Source organism: Convolutriloba macropyga, chromosome 4 (genome assembly GCF_964194025.1).
Source record: "Convolutriloba macropyga chromosome 4, txConMacr16.3, whole genome shotgun sequence".
Classification (NCBI taxonomy): Eukaryota; Metazoa; Xenacoelomorpha; order Acoela; family Convolutidae; genus Convolutriloba; species Convolutriloba macropyga.
The window spans coordinates 25,030,092-25,050,765 of NC_134471.1; the positions used below are offsets into that span (position 1 = coordinate 25,030,092).

A 20,674-nucleotide genomic window follows, 5' to 3' on the forward strand; every position below is an offset into this window, starting at 1 on the left:
TGAAGCGGGAAATGAAACGCGTGAAAAAATTTGGAGTGATTTTGGCGCGGAACAAAAGTGAAGAGCGGAGCGAAAAGAGAGTGGTTTTTGTTCATACCGCTCTTTTTGAGAGAGCGAGAAATTGATGTGTGAAAAAATTTTCTCTAAGCGAGCGAAATTTTTTTGTTCACGTGCGGCATTTTAAAGCAGTTTTTTTCATTTATTTTGATTAAGAGGTTTGGTTATGATTTTGTTTTAATTTTAGGCTGGTTTTGGTAGTGGTTTGAAGGTTTCTGGAAATTCATATGAATTTTATGATGATTCGGAGGTTTTTAATGTGTTTTGCTGATTTTCGGGCTAATTTTTGCGTTTTTTTACGATTATTTTGTTTTACTGGCTCAAATGGTTATTGAAGAAACCCCTTCTACTTGAGCAATTTTATGATAGCAAGTGGTTACAGTTTTGTGAGTAAGAATCATTTTGTTGAGAAATATGACAAAAAAATGGCGAAAATTGGAACTATATTTCTTAATTTTTTGCAGTTTTTCGTTTTGCTTTTCTGTTTTTAGCTAAGTTTCTTTGCCTATTATAATTTGCCGTTTGTTTTGCGAGCATCTGGATACCCTATTGGCTGAAAGGAATTTTTCTTTGGATTTATATGTTTTTGAAATATGAAAAAATTTATTAACCTTTTCCAGGTTTTCAGTGAAAGTTGTTTTTAAGAGCTATTTTTTTGCATAATTTTAGCCTAAAGTATTTTTTCAAAATTCACATTAGTAGTTTTTGTAAGTACTAGTTGTTTTGATGAAGTTATTTTGGCAGAGATAGTTTTCTCGGGATCTCAATTTATAACAAAGTTTTATCCGATTTCTTATCATATTTTAACAGATTTGATTTTATTGTTTTTACTTTTTTATTTCATCACCAAGATAATCATAAATTAGTGAAGGCAAGTTTTGTTTGATGAGTAGTTGGATGGCGTTTAAATGGATTTTGACTTCGAGTCGTTTCCGGAATTCTTCCGGCTATGGTTTTAAGATCTGTTCACACATTTTCATGATTTTTGAAGTCAAATTGGGGTAGTGATTTTGGTCACGCCGAAACAGGAAATGGAGCGAAAAAGCGAGTGATTTTGCGGCTTGAATTTTATTCGCTCTAATTTTAAAGTAGAGTCAGAAAACGGTGTTTGAACAAAAATTCGGTTTCTCGGTAGTGGTTTTTTGTTCACATGCGGCAATTTCACTCTGATTTTTACTGTTTTTTCGGTTTTTTGGATCGGATTTTTTTTCTAAATGGTTTTCCCAGTCCATTCACAGCTCATTGTAGGCCTAGTTTTTTGTTTGAGTTAAATTTTTTTTCTAGCTAGTGGTTTTTTTCACATGCGGCATTTTGACATTGATTTTCTGTTTACTTCTTATTTTTTTGTTCTGATTTTTGTTAAAATGGTTTTCTCAATTCACTCATCGTCCATTCTAGTTCTAGTTTTCTGTTCAGTCAATGTAAAATTCTTTGAATTGTACGTCAGGACTTGTCCTGCTATGTTTTTTTTACTTCGTCGAACTTTTTTTCGCTTTACCATTTTGTCGCTTTTTCGACATTTTGCGTGAAATCTTTTTGACTTCTGTAGGCTAGTTTCTCTCTTCTCTCATTCTGCTAAAAGTGAATTTGAACATCAGTTGCGCAGCAAAGAAATTCAAAATGAACAGAGTCAGTATAAAAAATTGAAGTCAGAAATAGAAACGGGATAAACCCATAAATATTTTTTTTAAATCAATTTTAATGGAGTGATTTTTGAAGCGGGAAATGAAACGCGTGAAAAAATTTGGAGTGATTTTGGCGCGGAACAAAAGTGAAGAGCGGAGCGAAAAGAGAGTGGTTTTTGTTCATACCGCTCTTTTTGAGAGAGCGAGAAATTGATGTGTGAAAAAATTTTCTCTAAGCGAGCGAAATTTTTTTGTTCACGTGCGGCATTTTAAAGCAGTTTTTTTCATTTATTTTGATTAAGAGGTTTGGTTATGATTTTGTTTTAATTTTAGGCTGGTTTTGGTAGTGGTTTGAAGGTTTCTGGAAATTCATATGAATTTTATGATGATTCGGAGGTTTTTAATGTGTTTTGCTGATTTTCGGGCTAATTTTTGCGTTTTTTTACGATTATTTTGTTTTACTGGCTCAAATGGTTATTGAAGAAACCCCTTCTACTTGAGCAATTTTATGATAGCAAGTGGTTACAGTTTTGTGAGTAAGAATCATTTTGTTGAGAAATATGACAAAAAAATGGCGAAAATTGGAACTATATTTCTTAATTTTTTGCAGTTTTTCGTTTTGCTTTTCTGTTTTTAGCTAAGTTTCTTTGCCTATTATAATTTGCCGTTTGTTTTGCGAGCATCTGGATACCCTATTGGCTGAAAGGAATTTTTCTTTGGATTTATATGTTTTTGAAATATGAAAAAATTTATTAACCTTTTCCAGGTTTTCAGTGAAAGTTGTTTTTAAGAGCTATTTTTTTGCATAATTTTAGCCTAAAGTATTTTTTCAAAATTCACATTAGTAGTTTTTGTAAGTACTAGTTGTTTTGATGAAGTTATTTTGGCAGAGATAGTTTTCTCGGGATCTCAATTTATAACAAAGTTTTATCCGATTTCTTATCATATTTTAACAGATTTGATTTTATTGTTTTTACTTTTTTATTTCATCACCAAGATAATCATAAATTAGTGAAGGCAAGTTTTGTTTGGTGAGTAGTTGGATGGCGTTTAAATGGATTTTGACTTCGAGTCGTTTCCGGAATTCTTCCGGCTATGGTTTTAAGATCTGTTCACACATTTTCATGATTTTTGAAGTCAAATTGGGGTAGTGATTTTGGTCACGCCGAAACAGGAAATGGAGCGAAAAAGCGAGTGATTTTGCGGCTTGAATTTTATTCGCTCTAATTTTAAAGTAGAGTCAGAAAACGGTGTTTGAACAAAAATTCGGTTTCTCGGTAGTGGTTTTTTGTTCACATGCGGCAATTTCACTCTGATTTTTACTGTTTTTTCGGTTTTTTGGATCGGATTTTTTTTCTAAATGGTTTTCCCAGTCCATTCACAGCTCATTGTAGGCCTAGTTTTTTGTTTGAGTTAAATTTTTTTTCTAGCTAGTGGTTTTTTTCACATGCGGCATTTTGACATTGATTTTCTGTTTACTTCTTATTTTTTTGTTCTGATTTTTGTTAAAATGGTTTTCTCAATTCACTCATCGTCCATTCTAGTTCTAGTTTTTCTGTTCAGTCAATGAAAATTCTTTGAATTGTACGTCAGGACTGGTCCTGCTATGTTTTTTTTACTTCGTCGAACTTTTTTTCGCTTTACCATTTTGTCGCTTTTTCGACATTTTGCGTGAAATCTTTTTGACTTCTGTAGGCTAGTTTCTCTCTTCTCTCATTCTGCTAAAAGTGAATTTGAACATCAGTTGCGCAGCAAAGAAATTCAAAATGAACAGAGTCAGTATAAAAAATTGAAGTCAGAAATAGAAACGGGATAAACCCATAAAGCCCAATTTTAGATGCCCGCTATTTGAACGTCGTTCCTATAAGTATTAGTTACCATCTCTTATGCTTATTGGTATTTATTGCTATTGGGACATAACCCAGAAAATTCGAAAAATTGGGCTGCTATTGGGACAGAAAATTCGAGAAATAGTATTTAAAAAGGCTTGTATCAGGAAACCATGAAGAGACAATGGATATTAAAATGATCCCAGATCTCGCGATCGGAATAGGAGAGGGAATAAAAACATCCTATGAGACTATTTTCGAAGAAATAACTAATGTAGCAGACTGATGATAAGTTTTATATATAGTTTTCTTATTGAAAAAATGTTGAAAAGTTGTTTCCAATCAAATTTTTTCAAATGTCTACTGATGATTCGTCCTCCCACAATCCCCCGAAAAAAAATCTGGAATCAAAGGAATAGAGATAGTTCTCAGAACAACTAATGCTGACGACGGTAAGCACTATGGTATACAAGCCTTGTTCTACGGATATTACTCCGGAGTTTGACAAATTTTGTGTAGAATGATTCTGCCGTAGAAAATTCCTATAGATTCCGTAGAAAATTCCTTTAGATTCCCTATAACATTCCGTTGAGATTTACTTTAATGCTTTGACTAGAAAAATTACCTTAAGAGGAAAAAGTACAAGAGTTTAAGGGTTCCGAACTATAAGGTTTTTGAGGACGAATTGATAATCCTTGTTTTAGGGCTCTTAACAATTTGACATATTAATTTGTTTGATTTCCATCGTAGTGTTTTTGAGGTGGCGCCTCAGTTGCGTACTCAGAGAGTTAATTGGGGAGGCCTCATATTGTGAATCGTGAGGGAGTTTAACCCTATTATTGAACACGTAATTGGGAAAACTTTTTAAAGTATTTATATTTGAAACGTGCACAGCATAGCTGCCAGCAATAATATCAATTTGGATTTTATTGAATTTTCTGTTGAAGAGACGGTTGTATTGTGTTTCGATTCACCAATTTATGCTTGCTTTAAGTGTAGGTTTTTAAAATTTGGCCTAGATCGTTTCCTTCGAACAGCCAGTTTTTTCAGGTAAGTCAGCTTTTCGATTTTTTTTTTCATTTCAGATCCCAGTGCAGCATAATTGTGGTCAGATTTTTCAGTTGTTCTCTTTTATGTCAAAGGCATAAAGCTAAAAGAAACGGCTTGTTATTATTTTTCAATTTGAAACAATTGGAAGCTGTTTAATGCCGCACCCATTGCTCTCCTCGCACCTCAATTAAGCTAAATCTGTCCTCCCTAAGCCGCTGTTAGCTACCAACCGCTCGCCATCAGTTCGACCGACGTTAGTCTGTTCTGTTTTTCAACATTGGGGTTTAATAATCAAAATAAAAAATAGTCATTTAATCTACGCCTGGTACAAAGAATTTTATCTTTACTTCGATTCGTTACTTGAAGTAATAATTCACGTAGAAATTGATAAGATATGGCTTTATTACGATTTTCAGATGCGGCTATGGGCAATCCTTCTTTTGAGTGGCCCTGGCAGTACTCTTTCCCACCTTTTTTCACCCTGCAGCCCAACTTAGAAACTCGTCAGAAGCAGTTGGAGGCATGGTGCAGTTTAATTCTATCCTACTGTAAAGAGAAGAAAATTTTCACATTTGACACCACAGAGGCACAGACGTGTGAGCTGTTCAATAACAAGTCTATCAATCGGAAGCTGTCGAGTGACGACTTGACATTTGTGTTAGAAGTATTGCGCAAAAGAGGCAACCTTCATTGGAAGGATAAGAGGAAAACTCAGTTTACAATCATTTGGAGAACGCCTACGCAGGTAAAAAGTAGTTGATTAGAAAAAACTTATTATGAAAATATGAGCCTAAGTTTGTTTTGTCAAGTTGTGAGCAAACTACTGCTGCATGTTTTTGATGAATAGTGGCTTTTATAGTCCTATATGATGAAGTAGCCATTAATTAGCGCAAACCCATGATAATGATAGAATGATGGTCATATTCTGAGAGGCCATAGTATAAATTTTATTTCTTGCTGTTTTTCGCTTTTTGCTGCTTTGTCATTTGAATCGCGAAGACTCATTCGCAAAAGGGATTATAGCGCAAATTGTTTTTAATTAAAGTTTCTGGGAAGCCTTACTGAGAATACTAATCTTGTTTCTGGGAAGCCTTACTGAGAATACTAATCTTATTTAATACACGGCTCTGATGGTACGAAATTCAAAAGTGGATTCCCGTGGTAACCGTTTTTCTCACCTAATTGTTATTCACCGTTTCAGTGGGGCACAATTTTGTACGACTGGGCTCAGAGAACAGGCCACGTGAACACAGTTTGCACTCTGTTCGAATTGACGAATGGAGTTGACACTACAGAAGAAGAGTTTTACGGATTAGACGAAAGCCTCATTCTCGCCAGTTTGAGAACGTTAGAGGCTTCTCGAAAAGCAGAGTTAATTGATCGAGAGGGAGTCAAATTTTTTGCCTAGTGTTTTACAATAATTTAAAAAGTTATTCCAATTTGCAAGAAATGAAATATATTTTCAATTTACTGTTTCTTAGCCCACAAAGGTTTAACTAGCAGTTATGGAAATCCGCCTTTTCAGTTATGGAAATCAGCCTTTTCAGCTTTCAATATTGAGGCTTCCTGAAGAGCATATGAATCAAATGTTTTAATGGATCAAACGCTTCTTCCAAAATCCATTGTGTTGCAGAATGGGAAACTTTTTTACCTTAAAATCTTTTAGAAGTTCTTTTTAGAACGCTGTTAACAGTGACACAGCGTTAAACGATTTTAAACCAAAATCACTTTAGTTATCGATCATAATATTGCTTAATAATGCAAAGCGATATGTGAGGTAACTTTTGATCTCATTGTGGTCTTTTGGCGACTTGATTTGCTTGTAAATCGGTGACTGAGTTGTTCGGATGTAGTCAAACCTGCAGCACGTAAAAAGAAGGGTTTAGGCTAATCTGTTGAACCAAATCAACAGGGGTAGAAAAAACAGAGCGAGTATTATTTGTCCATACATTATTCGTTGAAAAAAAGTTTTGCTGCGCGAGCAGTTTTTAAAGGTGCGTTTTTTCCAAGAGTTATTCCCCCATAGCTATACTTTGACAAATGGCTTTTTGGTATATATTCTTGGGTGCATTTTCGAGATCTTTTGAGCTCATTTTCACCATTTTTTTATAACTGCAAAGCTGGAAGCTGAGCGTAGATCTAATGCATTATTCTGAGTATACTCATCTTCTGGCGCGCATTCTTTGTTTCTTTACCACCACAGCATTCTCTCCATAGCAGCATCAGCGTGGTTGACGTTATTTCCCATATTTTGTTCAGCCGGGGCGTTAAGGTCTCTTGCGTAATTACATTTTGATAATACGTGATTAAGCTCACTCGGTAGAATGGCTTTTAATTAATTTGAGTTTAAAAACTCATTTGTGTGACGACAATATCTAATAAAGGCTTATATAGAACGGAATTGAATCATCAATATCATTTTTTCTGTTCGTTTTTCATAAATTTTGTAGGCGACGTCGATAACGTCAACAACTCATTTATGCATCTACTTCTAAATTCTACGGCGTGCAAGTGTGAATTGTAGCTTTATTCGAAGTTCAGTCGGTGACGGTTCTTTCACTGTGTACGACGGTTTTGTTTTGCGGTTGGTTTTCTTGTGTATCATTTGACTGGTAATTTTCTTTATTATTTAATTGCTCTCAGCAAACTTGGAAGCAATAAGTTTAAACGTGTATTTCTTTTGTGTAAGATTGTATATACCAAGCTATCCCGCCACCTCCCCTGGGATGAAGCACGGCGAGAAGGTTGCCTCGAGAAAATGTTGGTGGTTATCATTTTTCTCTCCATAGACCTATTTAAATTGTTTAATTCGACATATTATCTTCGGAAATCTTCTCTCTCTGCTCTTCATTTGGTTCAACCGTTTGACCTTAACTCTTAGTGATGCGTTGACTTTTACATCCCATTAAAATCATTCTTTTCGCGCCATTTTTCTGAGATATATTCCTAATTTCAAACAGCTTTGAATGCTGCTTGAAATTTATTTGAACCTATCTTTGCTCAAATCAAAAATAATTGTTTACAGTTTGTTGCTGTATTACCAGTTTGAGTAATTTTTTAATAGCCGCACAGCGATAGCTGGGGCTATTATTGGCCTTCTCTTGGTTTTTTACAATTCAAAGAATTTGAATTGTATTGGGGCGCTGTCTTTTTACAATTCAAAGAATTTGAATTGTATTGGGGCGCTGTCTTTTTACGACTCGAAGAGGAGTATTGGAGAAGTCCTTTTTTTAATCAATTTTACTGGAGTGATTTTTGAAGCGGGAAATGAAACGCGTGAAAAAATTTGGAGTGATTTGGTTGCTGAACAAAAGTGAAGAGCGGAGCGAAAAGAGAGTGGTTTTTTGTTCATACCGCTGTTTTTGAGAGAGCGAGAAATTGATGTGTGAAAAAATTTTCTCTGAGCGAGCGAAATATTTTTGTTCACGTGTGGCTTTTAAAAGCAGTTTTTTTGCAATTTTTCTTGTTTACGAGGTTTGATTATGATATTGTATTGGATTTGGGCTCGTTCTGATAGGAATTGAAGGTTTCAAGTAGTTAATTTGAGTTATATGCAAATTTGGAGGTTTTTGATCAGTTTTGCTGATTTTTCGACGAAATTTAATGTTTTTTGGATTTTTGTTTTGTTTTACTGCTTTAAGTGCAATTTGCATAGAGAGTAGTTACTCAATGATCATCAGGGATACAAATTGATTACAATTTTGTTGTTATAAAACATTTTTTCTGAAGAAAAATGACAGAAAAATTAGGAATTTTTTAACCACTTTTTTTTAAATTTTTGGTTTTTTTCGTTTTTTTTTTCAATGGTAGACAATTTATTTAGCTTGTTATGACTTGCCCATTTTTTCGCGAGCATTTCATTGCTCTATTTGCTCAAAGTAACTTTGTTTGGCTTTATTTTTTCTTGTAAAATTTAAAAAACAACTTACTTTTTCTCGTTTTTTATTTGTTCAATTTGGTTTTAATTGTCGTTTCTATTCTTCCTCAATCTTTGATAGCATTTGGGGAGTTTTCTAGTGGAAGTCAGTTGTTGTAGCTCTTTTGGATGTCTCTCGTTTTAATTGATATTAGTTTCGAGTTGTTTTGTTAAAGAAAATCGAGTAAATCAGAGCAAATTTGGGCCACTTTTTGTCTTTTTTCTAAGTTTATTGCCCATTTCTTCCAATTTTATGTTTTTTGTTGCTAACTTTGTTTGGCTTTATTTTTTCTTGTAAAATTTAAAAAAACAACTTACTTTTTCTCGTTTTTTATTTGTTCAATTTGGTTTTAATTGTCGTTTCTATTCTTCCTCAATCTTTGATAGCATTTGGGGAGTTTTCTAGTGGAAGTCAATTATTGTAGCTCTTTTGGATGTCTCTCGTTTTAATTGATATTAGTTTCGAGTTGTTTTGTTAAAGAAAATCGAGTAAATCAGAGCAAATTTGGGCCACTTTTTGTCTTTTTTCTAAGTTTATTGCCCATTTCTTCCAATTTTATGTTTTTTGTTGCTAACTTTTTCCCAAAAAGGAGCATTTTTGTAGGTGTTGATACTATGAATTTGCACTTGAAGGCTTAGCAGGGCAGTTTTCCTTTAAACAAATTATACAAATCTCTAATTCGTTAAAGAGTTTTTCTTAGTCTTTTTTTAGTTTGTTGTTTAACGTTTCTCTGCAAGTACTAGGTGGGCGATTGATCTAGCCAAATATATAACTAATTGATTTCTATGAGTTATGGATGAGAAGCTGCATATTATCTTTTTGTAGAGAATTTTGTTTGGATTTTTAGAGAAAATTATTTTTTGATTTGGTCTTTTGTCAAGTTTCCAGTTCTCCAGTCTTTTCTTTGTGAATTGGTTACAGGTTACACTGTCTGTCGATTGATAATATGCTGGTTATGCATCTGATTAGTGAGAATAGGCAGATTTCTACTTCGAGTCGTTTCCGGAATTCTTCCGGCTATGTTTTTTTTAAGATCTGTTCACACATTTTCATGATTTTTGAAGTCAAATTGGAGTAGTGATTTTGGTCACGCCGAAACAGGAAGTGGAGCGAAAAAGCGAGTGTTTTTGCGGCGTGAATTTTTTTCGCTCTAATTTTAAAGTAGAGTGAGAAAACGGTGTTTGAACAAAAATTCGATTTCTCGGTAGTGATTTTTTGTTCACATGCGGCATTTTCACGTTGATTTTCTGTTTTTTTTTTCTTATTTTTTTATCAGAATTTTTTAAAAATGGTTTTCTCAATTCACTCTTAGTCCATTCTAGGTCTGGTTTTTCTGTTTAGTCAATGAAAATTCTTTGAATTGTACGTCAGGACTTGTCCTGCTATGTTTTTTTTGTTTCGTCGTCATGATTTTTGTTACGACCATATGACGTCACAGCCACTTTTTGTTCATTCGTTCATGCAATTTCAACTGAATTGCATGTGTGACGTCATTTTCCGCTCTTAGTGGAGCGAGTTTTTTTGTTCATGCGCGTGATTAAGTTTTTGGTCACACTTGACTTACCTCACTCTCAAAAATGACTTCCTCACTTTGAAATTGACTTTTATTTACTTTAATTCAAAGAGATAAGGTCAAATGAGTGTGTGTCACTCTAAATGAAGGTTATTTGAGATCAGCTAATAGAGGCAGCAATAACTTATACAGATTTTTAATCAAAATATAACAGATCAGCCTTCAATGAAAAGACGAGTTTTTTTGGTCTGTCTTTTTTACTGTTTTTTAAGACTGCCGATCTACGAATCTATTGCGGCTTTTTTCTGGCAATCTGCCAGCTATGTTTGTTTTTTGTCTGTCCTTCTTATAGCCACCGATTGAATAAAAAACGAAGCCCAGGACTGCTGGGACCGGTTGTTTTGTAGTCGTGTCTCGAGGAGAATTTGGAAGAAAAACATTGTCTTCGGTTTCTTCAACCCTCGCTTTCCTTGTTTGATGTTTGAACTAACAAGGATGCTCGTTAATGTGCGTTCGCACAAGATGTTCCGACCCCAGCTCATCAACATTTTTGGCTTAATTTTAAACCTAATGATGAGATAATTAAAAATAGATGTTTGAGTTTAAAAAACGTTGCACAACCGAATTACTAATTGAATTACATAATACCATGCCTCATTACAGCGCTAAAAGATCTGCCATTAGAAAGATTACGAGGGGAAAAAACAAACAAAAAATAAGCAAAAACAAGAAAAATTAGCGAATGTGCTATAAAAAAAGAGAAAAAGAAACACAAATAGTGACAACTCAAAAAATTTATGAAAACGCATGTTGTCCAACAAACAAGCATCAGTCATGACATGATATCAAATGAAAAATAGTTTTTGAATTACAAAGAACTGGATGGAACCTCTTAATGATGAGAATACGTTACAAGTTGACGAAAAGAACAAAAATTGAAAAGTATAAAAATCTTTGAAAACGAACAATATCATAAACTGTAATACTATTCGCTGTAAACTGACTGCGTTGAATAACATCATTCATTTAATCCTCAATTAAAGACTTTAAGACCAGTCAGCATTTTACGACTACATAAAAAAAGCAAAAACAGCAAATTCAAAAAAAATTGAGCGAGAAGTGTCGAAATCAATAAAAAGAAGAAACTTTTGGTAAATAATTTTCTTACCTTATATATTGTTTTAACAGCAATGGGTTTCATCTTATTTAAACAATATGACTTCAAAAACCCCGATTTTGGACAAAACCCGTTATATCAACGGCAATAATTTCAATAGCTTTCACCGGAAGTCAAAATATACACTAAGTTATGCCTCAATGAGAAGGCAAGGATGTTTGTCACTAATAAGTCATCGACAGGACAACACAATAAGTGTTATGATTATTAAAACAACAACTACTACATGCAAAAACCAAAAACTCAATAGAAAATTGCGAGAAGAAAATGTCGAAGCCATTTAAAACAATCTTGTTTCTCTTGAAAACTTTATCTATGATGCATTGGAAGTCTTCTCTAACTCAATGGAGACTATCATTATTGGGATAATGCGATAAGATTTCAAAAGGAACAAAAAATATCGAAATTGAAAGAAAGAATTATAAAAAATCGTGGCATCGAAGTCATAAAACCAATAGTTCGAAGACAAAACTGCTAAGCAGATTCATTTTAGTTGCAGTTGAGAAGAAGGAGGTCCTATCATTACTGAGACTGATTTATAGTTTACGAAACTAAATTTAAGATAGGTTAATGTCTAAAATATTTTCAAAATGTTTTTGAAGTCTTAACAGCCATTAACTTCAAGAAGTTTCAACGAAAGTCAGAAAATACACGACGTTATGCCTCGATGGAAAGTCAAGGATGTTTGTCATCAATATGTCATCATTAAGACGTAACAATAAGTCCTATGATTAAGAAAACAACAACAAATACAGGCAAAAATCAAAAAAGGTAGAAATACGAGAAAGGTTCGAAGCCGTTTAAAACATAATCTTTTCTCTGAATACTTTATCTATGATCCAATGGACGTCTTTTGCGAAGCCAATGGGAGCTATCAATATTTGGATATTGAGATAAGATTTCAAAGGGAGCCGAAATTATGAAAACTCGTGCTATCGAAGTCATAAAACCAATAGTTTGTATATAAAAGCGCTTACCAGATTAATTTTGGTTGCAATATAAGGAAGGGGGACCTGCCATTACTGATACTGACTTACTGTTCATAGAAAAATAATATTCAAAAACATAATGTTCAAAAAAATCTTTCGAAAGATTATTAGCCATTAGCTATCGACTCAAAGCACTGTATAGTTTTACCTAATGCACAGTAGGAAGCCGATTGCACTTCTAGATAGTGAATCTATACCACAGGACTCCCAAAATTTATTAAAATCTCAAAAAGTAAATCAAAACTTCATTAAAAATTTTGAAAACTCAAGAGTCGAAGACAAAAAACACATGAGCGATTCCTTGAAAACGAATATTTTGTTCAATGGATATCATTAGACTGTAAATGAGGTTTGTCATCAACAGAACCTCGATACGAAAAGTGACTATCCTCTAAGTCACTAAAACACAATAATAAATAGGAATAGTTTTAAAAAGGACAGCTCTGAAATTGAATTTGAGTTTTTTTTATAGTAAACTTCCCCATGAGACCAGAACTGGCCTTTTCATCGGTCTATTGGTGACACGAAATTGTTTCATTTTGTAGCGTGAAATGTCAGTTTAAAATAATACTTCTATGGAAAAGCCTTAATTTGAACAATGATTACGCTAAAATTGAACAAAATCATGCAAATATCACGTGTCCACATAAAACTTTGAACCTCGATAACTCCTCGAAAAATACGATATTAAAAAATTTTTTTAATTTTGAATTCTACGCTGGACGAGCTTTTTAATGATACCACTCACATATCTCTACGATGAATATATCGATCGGCCAAAATTGTCTGAACAAAACCCATTTGAGTATATAATTCCTCCCCCCACAAGTGGGGTCGGAACAATTAGTCCTTAGCAGCTGTACGTTTGGGAGCATTTTGACTTTCAATCATATAGTCTTTAATCTGCAATCTTGTAGCAGCTATCAGTGCAAATTCGACGTTATCGACGCTTTTTTGAAGGTTTTAGTATTGTTTTCATTTTTTGTTGCTGTCTGTGTTAATCTTTTCTGATGCATTTAGTTTTTATATTGGATTCGATGAGCTTTTGATTTATACATATGAATTTAATTCTGCTGTAGTTGAGGCAAAATATCTAACTTCTAATTTTTTTTACTTATTTTCTATTTATGCAATCTTGAGCTATCAGTGCAAATTCGACGTTATCGACGCTTCTTTGAAGGTTTTTGTATGTTCTCATTTTTTGTTGCTGTCTTTAGTAATCTTTTCGGATGCATTTAGTTTTTATATTGGATTCGGTGAACTTTTGATTTTATACATATGAACTTAATTCTGCTGTAGTTGAGACCAAATGTGTAAATTTTAATTTTTTGCTCATTTTCTATTTATGAATATTTTGACTTCTTCTTTTCTGACTTTTGGTATAGTTTGAATTGTTAATTTGTAGTTTTTTTACAGTTTTGTTGCTAAGTGAAAAAAAATTCTGCAGTTTTTGCTGCATTTTTTGCTCATGTTTGAAATTCTGCATTTTTTGCTCATGCATTTTTCGCCCATGTTTAAAGTGTTTTTGAGTGCTTAGGGGCTTATGGGTGCTCAATGATAACATAAAATTGATTTATAAGGTGTTTCGAGAAGATTTTTTTTGACTGGAGCCACTTTCAGAAATTGGTATAAGGAGTAACAGATTTTTAAATTTTGTTCTTGAGTTCTTTTCATTTGCTAGATTTTCTCTTTCTTTGATGTAGCTTTTTTGTTCTTATCATATGGTTGTGGGTTGACGAACCTAAACTAACTATATCAGACAATCTGATGTAAGTAATTCGTTGGCATCGGAACTTAAAAAGTTATCTTATTTCGCTTTTCCCTTGTTTTTCTATTGCTTGCTTCGTTTCTTATTCATATTGAAGTGTATAATGAATTAAGTGGTAAAGTAGTTTAGTTATTGTTTGACTAGGGCTTAAGTTAATTTTTACTTCGAGTCAATTCCGGAGTCTTACGGCTAGTTTTCATTCATTGTCAGCATCAATCTTGGTTGTGACCAATTGATCTTGCCTCAAAAAATCAAATAAAATTTTTTCAAAGAATTATACCACTCAGCAATTAATTTTTGTAAAGTGATTCATCTTTTTAAGACTCCATTGACGTGATTCTTTTTTCACTCGTAAAAAAGTTTTTACCATACTTAACTCACAAGTGCATTTTTTTGCATTTTCAAGTTAAAATGTTTCTCTGAATTGTTTTCTGGATGAGTAATCAATAACTATTAAAGTTTTGTCCACACAAAAGTACCGAACGACGAATAATCGATGATTAAAGGAGTGAATCAATAAAATCTAAATAATGCAATTGTACTCGTCAGAAAGAACTTATCTTTGTTCTAATGGTTTTAAACGAGATTTTTTTATTGCCAATTTTTCTCAGCTTGACAATTTCGCTTTGCATCTCAGTCGGCTCTTATTGTGATCCTGATTTTTACTACGTCAAACAAAAAATTGATTCGCTTTACCTTATGGTGTCCCTTATTCGGCATTTCGTCTGAAAGTTCATCACTTCTCTAGGCTAGTTGCAATGTTCGCTCATTCTGCTGGATGTGCTTTTAAACAGCATTTGCTCATCTAAAACGATCTCGAAAAACATCTAAAACGATCCGAGTCAGTATTGAAAAATATTGACTCGGTTGGTTTCGCCGTAATCCTATTGTCCATTGCAAGATGACGCACAATTGCAGGTCGACGTTCAGATTGCAAGAATCTTCAGAAAAAGCATTTGAATTTTTTTTCGTTGAATAGCTTAGAGCTGAAATTAGAAAGTATTGAGCAAATGTTCGATGTGTATCTTGTAAAATCTAAGTCTCGCGAGATAAGTTTTCTAGTCGTGCATCGTAAAACATAAGTCTCATATGGAAGAATCTTGCAAGATAAGCGTCGGAGTTGGTATAGGGTGTTGTAACCTGTACCCATGGGGACGCCAAGAGGCTCAAGACATTCACTGAGAAGGAGCCTACGTTTTCCAGCTTATTCTAGCCCAGACTATGGAAAATGATAAAGTTAAACATCTGAGACAACCGCAATCATGTCGAAAAGATGCCATAGGCTTTGTATTATGGCCTTAGAGGTGTTGAGTTTTATAATGCTATAGTTTTGTGGTCTTAAGCTACCGTTGCTCATATACAAATTATAAAGGTTGTAAAGAATCCTATTCAGATTTATAAGAATGGCTTTTGAATTATTATTTCAAATTTAAGTTATGTCAAATCTAATTCTTATTAGCGATTCTGTGGCCTGTGAAATGTTGCTTCTTTTTTCAGATTCTATTGGTGTCCAGGAACTGCATGCGCCTTGCATTCCTCAAAAGTGAACAGCTGCGAGCACAGGTTTGTGACAACCTCGTCACAAGTATATTTTTATTTTGATGCCCAAATCTAATTAATTCACTACCCCCGTTTTGTACAGACAATAATTAACTTGCAATTCCAGCTGTACAACTATTGTGATAATTCTAGGTGCTATATTTCGAAGTTGGAACTCATTCAGGTGGTAATACCAGAGCTTTGTCAGTATAATAAGTCGCGTAGTTTCCGGCTGACTCAAAGTTACGAACAGTAAATCTAATACGTGCTATTGGATTTGCTCTATGCTGTTTTTATTTTATGTTTGGACTCAAATTGCTCTAAACTGGTCTATAATAGCTTATCTTTATCTAATTTTGCTCATGTACCAATTATAATTGTCAACGATCGCTAGTTAGTTCGATAGGTCATTTAAGTGAGTTATTACTTCCTAAGAAGGAATTCAAATTTATCTTTCTTGGTTATAGGAATTGCATTAAGACTTGGCACCGCAAAATATTATCTCTTTAGTTTTAATTTTTCTAGCCTTGTGCTATCAGATTTTTTGTTGCTGTACATGCTAATATAACCCGGTCTCAAAATTGCATTGGAGTATATGTGAACAGCACTAGAGTTTCAAACGTTGAAATCAAAAGCGTTCTAATTGCCCAAAATCGAATTTACCTACTTTTGAACAGCAAAAAAAAGCAACCGACCACTGAAACCTGGACTGATTCCAAAATTCTTCTTTTTCCAGATTTGAACTTAAAAAAAGGAGCCACTCGTATAATGTCTGAGACGGATTCGAACAAGCACAACTCGGAATCCGAAGAGGAGGAGGAGTACGTTGTGGAACGAGTGGTGAAGAAACGCCTGGTGGCTGGCAAAATTCAATATCTACTTAAATGGAAGGGTTATGGAGACGAAGACAACACCTGGGAACCAAAAGAGAACTTAGACTGTCCTGATTTGATAGCTGAGTTCGAGACTCAAGAAGCGGCCAGAACATCAAAGAAGGTAACGTTTTTGGATCTTCGTCAACTGAATAATTGTCACCTGTATATGCCCTAATTGCATAGTTGTGTTTTATGCGTTGAAACGTAATATAGAGTGGAAAATGCGAGATCTCAGGTTCCTATTTTGTTTCACAAATTGAGAACAATAGAACACGATTTTTCTCTTGTTAAGCATTTTTTAGTCTGTTTTGATATGACTTCGTTTTCAGTATCAGCTTATATTTTGACCGTAACTGAAATAGGTTGTGAAGATTTTCGTTCTTCAATTTGCAGGGTCCTGTGACAAATCTGTTATTTTATGTTAATTCGTGTATTCGCTTTTGGAATCCATTGTTTCAATTACACTCTTAGTATATTCGCAGTGCAAATAAAGTTCTTCACAGTTAAGAAGGTTGAGGTTGGCTGGACAATTTGCCTTATAAAAACTCGATATCCAATTTACTACAGCATGACGTAACCAACAATTGTCACCAGAAAATAGGTCACATTTATAAGTTGGTTTTTTTCCGCCACTCATTTAGACAAACTCAGGGAATCTCAATATTGTCAATGATGATAAAATGCGCATACAAAAATTTTGAAGAACACATGAGATTCAATGTTTTGAAATGGGCTGAAATGCTGAGCTCTGATTTCTGTAACAAAGCTAGCCGTCCTTTTTGACTTTATTGCAGTCTTTTATATTTGAAAGTTTACAATGGACAGCATCTTCGACGCTTAATTGTGCATAAATTGATTATTGAATCCAAAGTTAAACAAACGTGTCTTGGTACAAGTTTTATGACTTTGTTAGCAGACGTGGTAGTTTTTGCTTACAGTTTTTGTTGAGCAAGTCACTACTTCTTTTCCTGGCCTACTTGAATTGGAGAATCATAACTTCTGAAGATTTTATTCGACGTGGATTTGATAGTAGTGTTGAGGGTATAATAAAGTTGTTTTGCGATTCAATCGAAAAATCGGTTTTGTAAAAAAAGTAAACGGCAATTCCCTTTGGTTTTTTATTTTCCTACTGTTTGACGAAATTGTGGTTGTACTGATCGGAAACATCCCAGTTTTTATCGACGAAGTTGTGTGAGTGGACTGACTTATCGAGACCCGAGTTTTACAAAAGACCTTGTGCTCAAAGAAAAGAGTCATAAGAAATGTTGCTTACTCTTGCCAAATAGTTTCAAATTATTCCAATTCTAGACTTCAAGGCGTCTGTCGCATATAAGCTGAGAACTATCGGAAAAAATTAAAAGGGTTTGTTGCATTGAAAGCTTTCAGAGAATTGTGTTGAAATCTGTATTCAGAAATGGAAATTAGAAATGAAAAACTTTTGTTGCTTGGAAATCCGGGACAAATAATTTTTTTAGATATTTTCTTGTGGAAAATAAAAAGGAGCGGCTGGTCTTTTATCTTGACATCATGTCTCAAACAAAACGATTTCGTAATTAATTTTGGAACGAAAAACCTAAGCATGCCTCCGAACTAAGTATTCTAATCGGTGATTCGGATTGATTTTCAAGGTTTCTAAATTAGAACTGGTTTCCAAATACTTTGGTTTACGACTAGACAACAAATAGTGCGTAAGAAACACTGGCAAAGGATTGCAGTTTTGTTTTTGAAATTGAGATGTATCATGCTCTCTGTCAACTATTTAGATTTTATGTTCAGAACGTTTTCACTGTCATCCAATTGGTTCCTTAAGTTTTAACATTCTTTTAAGTAAAAAAAAATGATTTTGAAAATCGTTTACTTCAAAATAGAGACCGATGTTTTTCCAATGCGTATCTTTGCTATCGTCTATGAATTTCACAGCCATGAGCTTCTCGGATTTGCTTTGATAGCGATAAATAATCACCTTTTCAGGGCGATTAATAATCAATTGTTTTGGATAAACTTCGGTAAGCTGAAAAAATATAAGCTGAATACAAGTAGGACAAATTTGCAAATGATTCATGGGCCTTGCCTGGAAACAGTACTCAAAAGGTACTCAACAAGACTACCTCATGCTAAATATACATTTGAAATGAATGGGAATTATTCATTGGACTTGATAAGGCCCTGAAAAAGAAAAAAGTGCGTTTTGCAATGGAATCAAATCCTATTTGCAAGGAAACCACGTGCTTGCGATTTTCCATCTTTGAGCAACTTTAATATATCCTTGAAATACACACGAAATACTGATGTTTATTTGATCTCAAATGAATTTTGCAGCAATTATATGAGTACTGTGGTCTTTTGTGAGATTTTCAGCGTGCCTGATTTTTTGTTTGACCTTATCTTTTCGGGCTCAAAAACGCGATAAACAGGTGAAGTACCGAGGGCATTAAGCGGCTTAGCAGCTCTCTTAGACCCTTACGCCTTTCTTAAAGATTTAACCCCCTCAGTCACCCCCTCTGCCCCTAAAGTAAATTGTAATGGTCTCGTTATCTGTCAGTGCTTTTTTGTACAATAACTTGTGCTGTGTAATAAGAAATAGTGGAATTTTCTTTCTGCTTTCTTTCTCTCTTTTGATGATGAATTTATATACTAGCAGTTGTCGGAAATTGATTAGAAAGTGATTGCTTTTGGTAAAGTGATTAAACTTAATATTCTGTATAAAATTCTCTGTATCGTCTACCATCTGAATTTAAATCTAGACTCCGAAGGAGACAGCGAAGCCGAAGCCTGTCAAAGACTCCGGTGGCTACACTGTTGGAAAGGGGACAGGAAGTGGCAGTGTCAAATCTGGAGAGGTATATGGCTTCGACAGAAAATTGGAGCCTGAGAAGATATTGGGTGCCACCGATGCTGGAGGTTTGTGTCCAACACTTCTTCAATTTTCTTGGACACCTTTGTTTTCCAAATAGAGTGATCTTCGATATAACTCAGTCAAAGAAAACATTGAGTAACCCTTAAAGACGCGACCCGTAAAGAGGTTAATGAGTAATGATTATTAAAGCGAATATTTGAGGGTTGAAATAAATTGAACAGCCAGCAAACTTGTTATTTAAGCTTTCATTATGTTAATGAGTGCTCAATGGTGACAAAGATTTCAGCGTTAGCAAGAATAGCGGGCTGCATTGTGTTAATCTTGCAATAGGAAATAAACTTACTGATCCGAGTTAATTTACTCGCCTCTTCAATGTGCTTATTCAAAACTGGTCACAAATAATTATTTGCTTATTTTTATTCTAATTTGTTTTTGTTACTACAAAACTTGTGAATGTATCGACAGGTTGATTAATTTGTATAATTTATTCAGGTGAACTTAAGTTTCTAATGAAGTGGAAGGGCAGTGACCAGACAGACATAGTTCTGGCCAAGGAAGCCAATGTCAAGTGCCCCCAAACCGTGATTGAGTTCTACGAAGATAGACTGACGTGGACAAATGACCAGGAGAAAAAGTAGAACACTTGGCTCGTACTTCTTCTGTGCTTATTGTCTCTTTTTGCAATAAACTTGATCCTTGTGATAGAAACAATTTCCCAATATTTGGAGATTAGATAGACCTGTTTTCTCCACGTTTTTACCATTCTTTAGGGCAGCATGTTCATAATCTACGGATTTGATCAACGTTCTCAGCATAGATAACTGGTATTTTAAAATTTTAAGATACTGATTTAAAGCCAATTAATAAAATTCTTAAGATACTAAATAGAGGCTGAAATATCGCAAATTAACGTGCTTGGGTTAAAAGTTGAAAAATTTAAAAGAACTAGAAATGTCTCCTCGAAAAATTTAAAAGAACTAAAAATGTCTTTTCTTCACTAGAAATGTCTTTTCTTTTTATGCTTCTCTGGCAATGAACATGTCTGATTGGGATTAAGGTCGACAAATCCCTACCTTATGTGATTTATTTCGCTTGTGGAGAAAGCAGCGTCTGAACAAATATTAGATGTCAAATATCTCCTGGGGCGAGTTTCTCCAAAACCTAATGTGGAGTTCTCCGTTTTCTTGTTTTTATGTTTTCTTGATATCGTGATGAACGCTTTCGTGTTTTTTTTATGTGTGATGAAAAGTGAATATTCGATATCGCAACTTGGCAAAACACATCTTTCGAAAAATGTATTGCATACCGATTGTACTGTAGTACGCGTTTATGAAGAATTTGTGTAAAAGAATGTAGAAAAAATGATATTTAAATTTTAATAGCTGGTCTTGGTTGCTTTGATTTTAGAATTTTGTGTTTTGCGTCCAAAACTTTGCATTGAACTGATCTGCGGTTTTAACATTTGAGTTGATAATCTT

General features: G+C 34.1%; 3 protein-coding genes across 5 annotated transcripts in view; 2 read left to right on the forward strand and 1 right to left on the reverse strand.

The window, feature by feature from the left end:
- Positions 1-20,674, reverse strand: part of LOC142337547 (ras-related protein ORAB-1-like) — a 555,140-nt gene that overhangs the window by 162,348 nt on the left and 372,118 nt on the right. The window lies entirely within an intron of this gene.
- On the forward strand, positions 4,770-6,032 carry LOC142338335 (vacuolar protein-sorting-associated protein 25-like). Its single transcript, XM_075388039.1, has 2 exons — positions 4,770-5,306; positions 5,763-6,032. The coding sequence occupies exons 1-2, from the start codon at positions 4,956-4,958 to the stop codon at positions 5,967-5,969; spliced, it is 558 nt and encodes a 185-aa protein (XP_075244154.1). The 5' UTR covers positions 4,770-4,955; the 3' UTR covers positions 5,970-6,032.
- On the forward strand, positions 15,402-19,999 carry LOC142338336 (chromobox protein homolog 1-like). Its single transcript, XM_075388040.1, has 4 exons — positions 15,402-15,488; positions 16,201-16,460; positions 19,084-19,240; positions 19,689-19,999. Exons 2-4 carry the CDS (start codon positions 16,233-16,235, stop codon positions 19,832-19,834), a joined length of 531 nt encoding a protein of 176 aa, XP_075244155.1. The 5' UTR covers positions 15,402-15,488; positions 16,201-16,232; the 3' UTR covers positions 19,835-19,999.

Bases quoted from the DNA above. Each gene is read 5' to 3' on its own strand.
- LOC142338335 (XM_075388039.1), top strand. From the start codon at position 4,956: ATGGCTTTATTACGATTTTCAGATGCGGCTATGGGCAATCCTTCTTTT. The intron at 5,307-5,762 runs GTAAAAAGTAGT...TCACCGTTTCAG, and splicing joins TTTGGAGAACGCCTACGCAG to TGGGGCACAATTTTGTACGA.
- LOC142338336 (XM_075388040.1), top strand. From the start codon at position 16,233: ATGTCTGAGACGGATTCGAACAAGCACAACTCGGAATCCGAAGAGGAG. The intron at 16,461-19,083 runs GTAACGTTTTTG...ATTTAAATCTAG, and splicing joins CGGCCAGAACATCAAAGAAG to ACTCCGAAGGAGACAGCGAA. The intron at 19,241-19,688 runs GTTTGTGTCCAA...TAATTTATTCAG, and splicing joins GGGTGCCACCGATGCTGGAG to GTGAACTTAAGTTTCTAATG.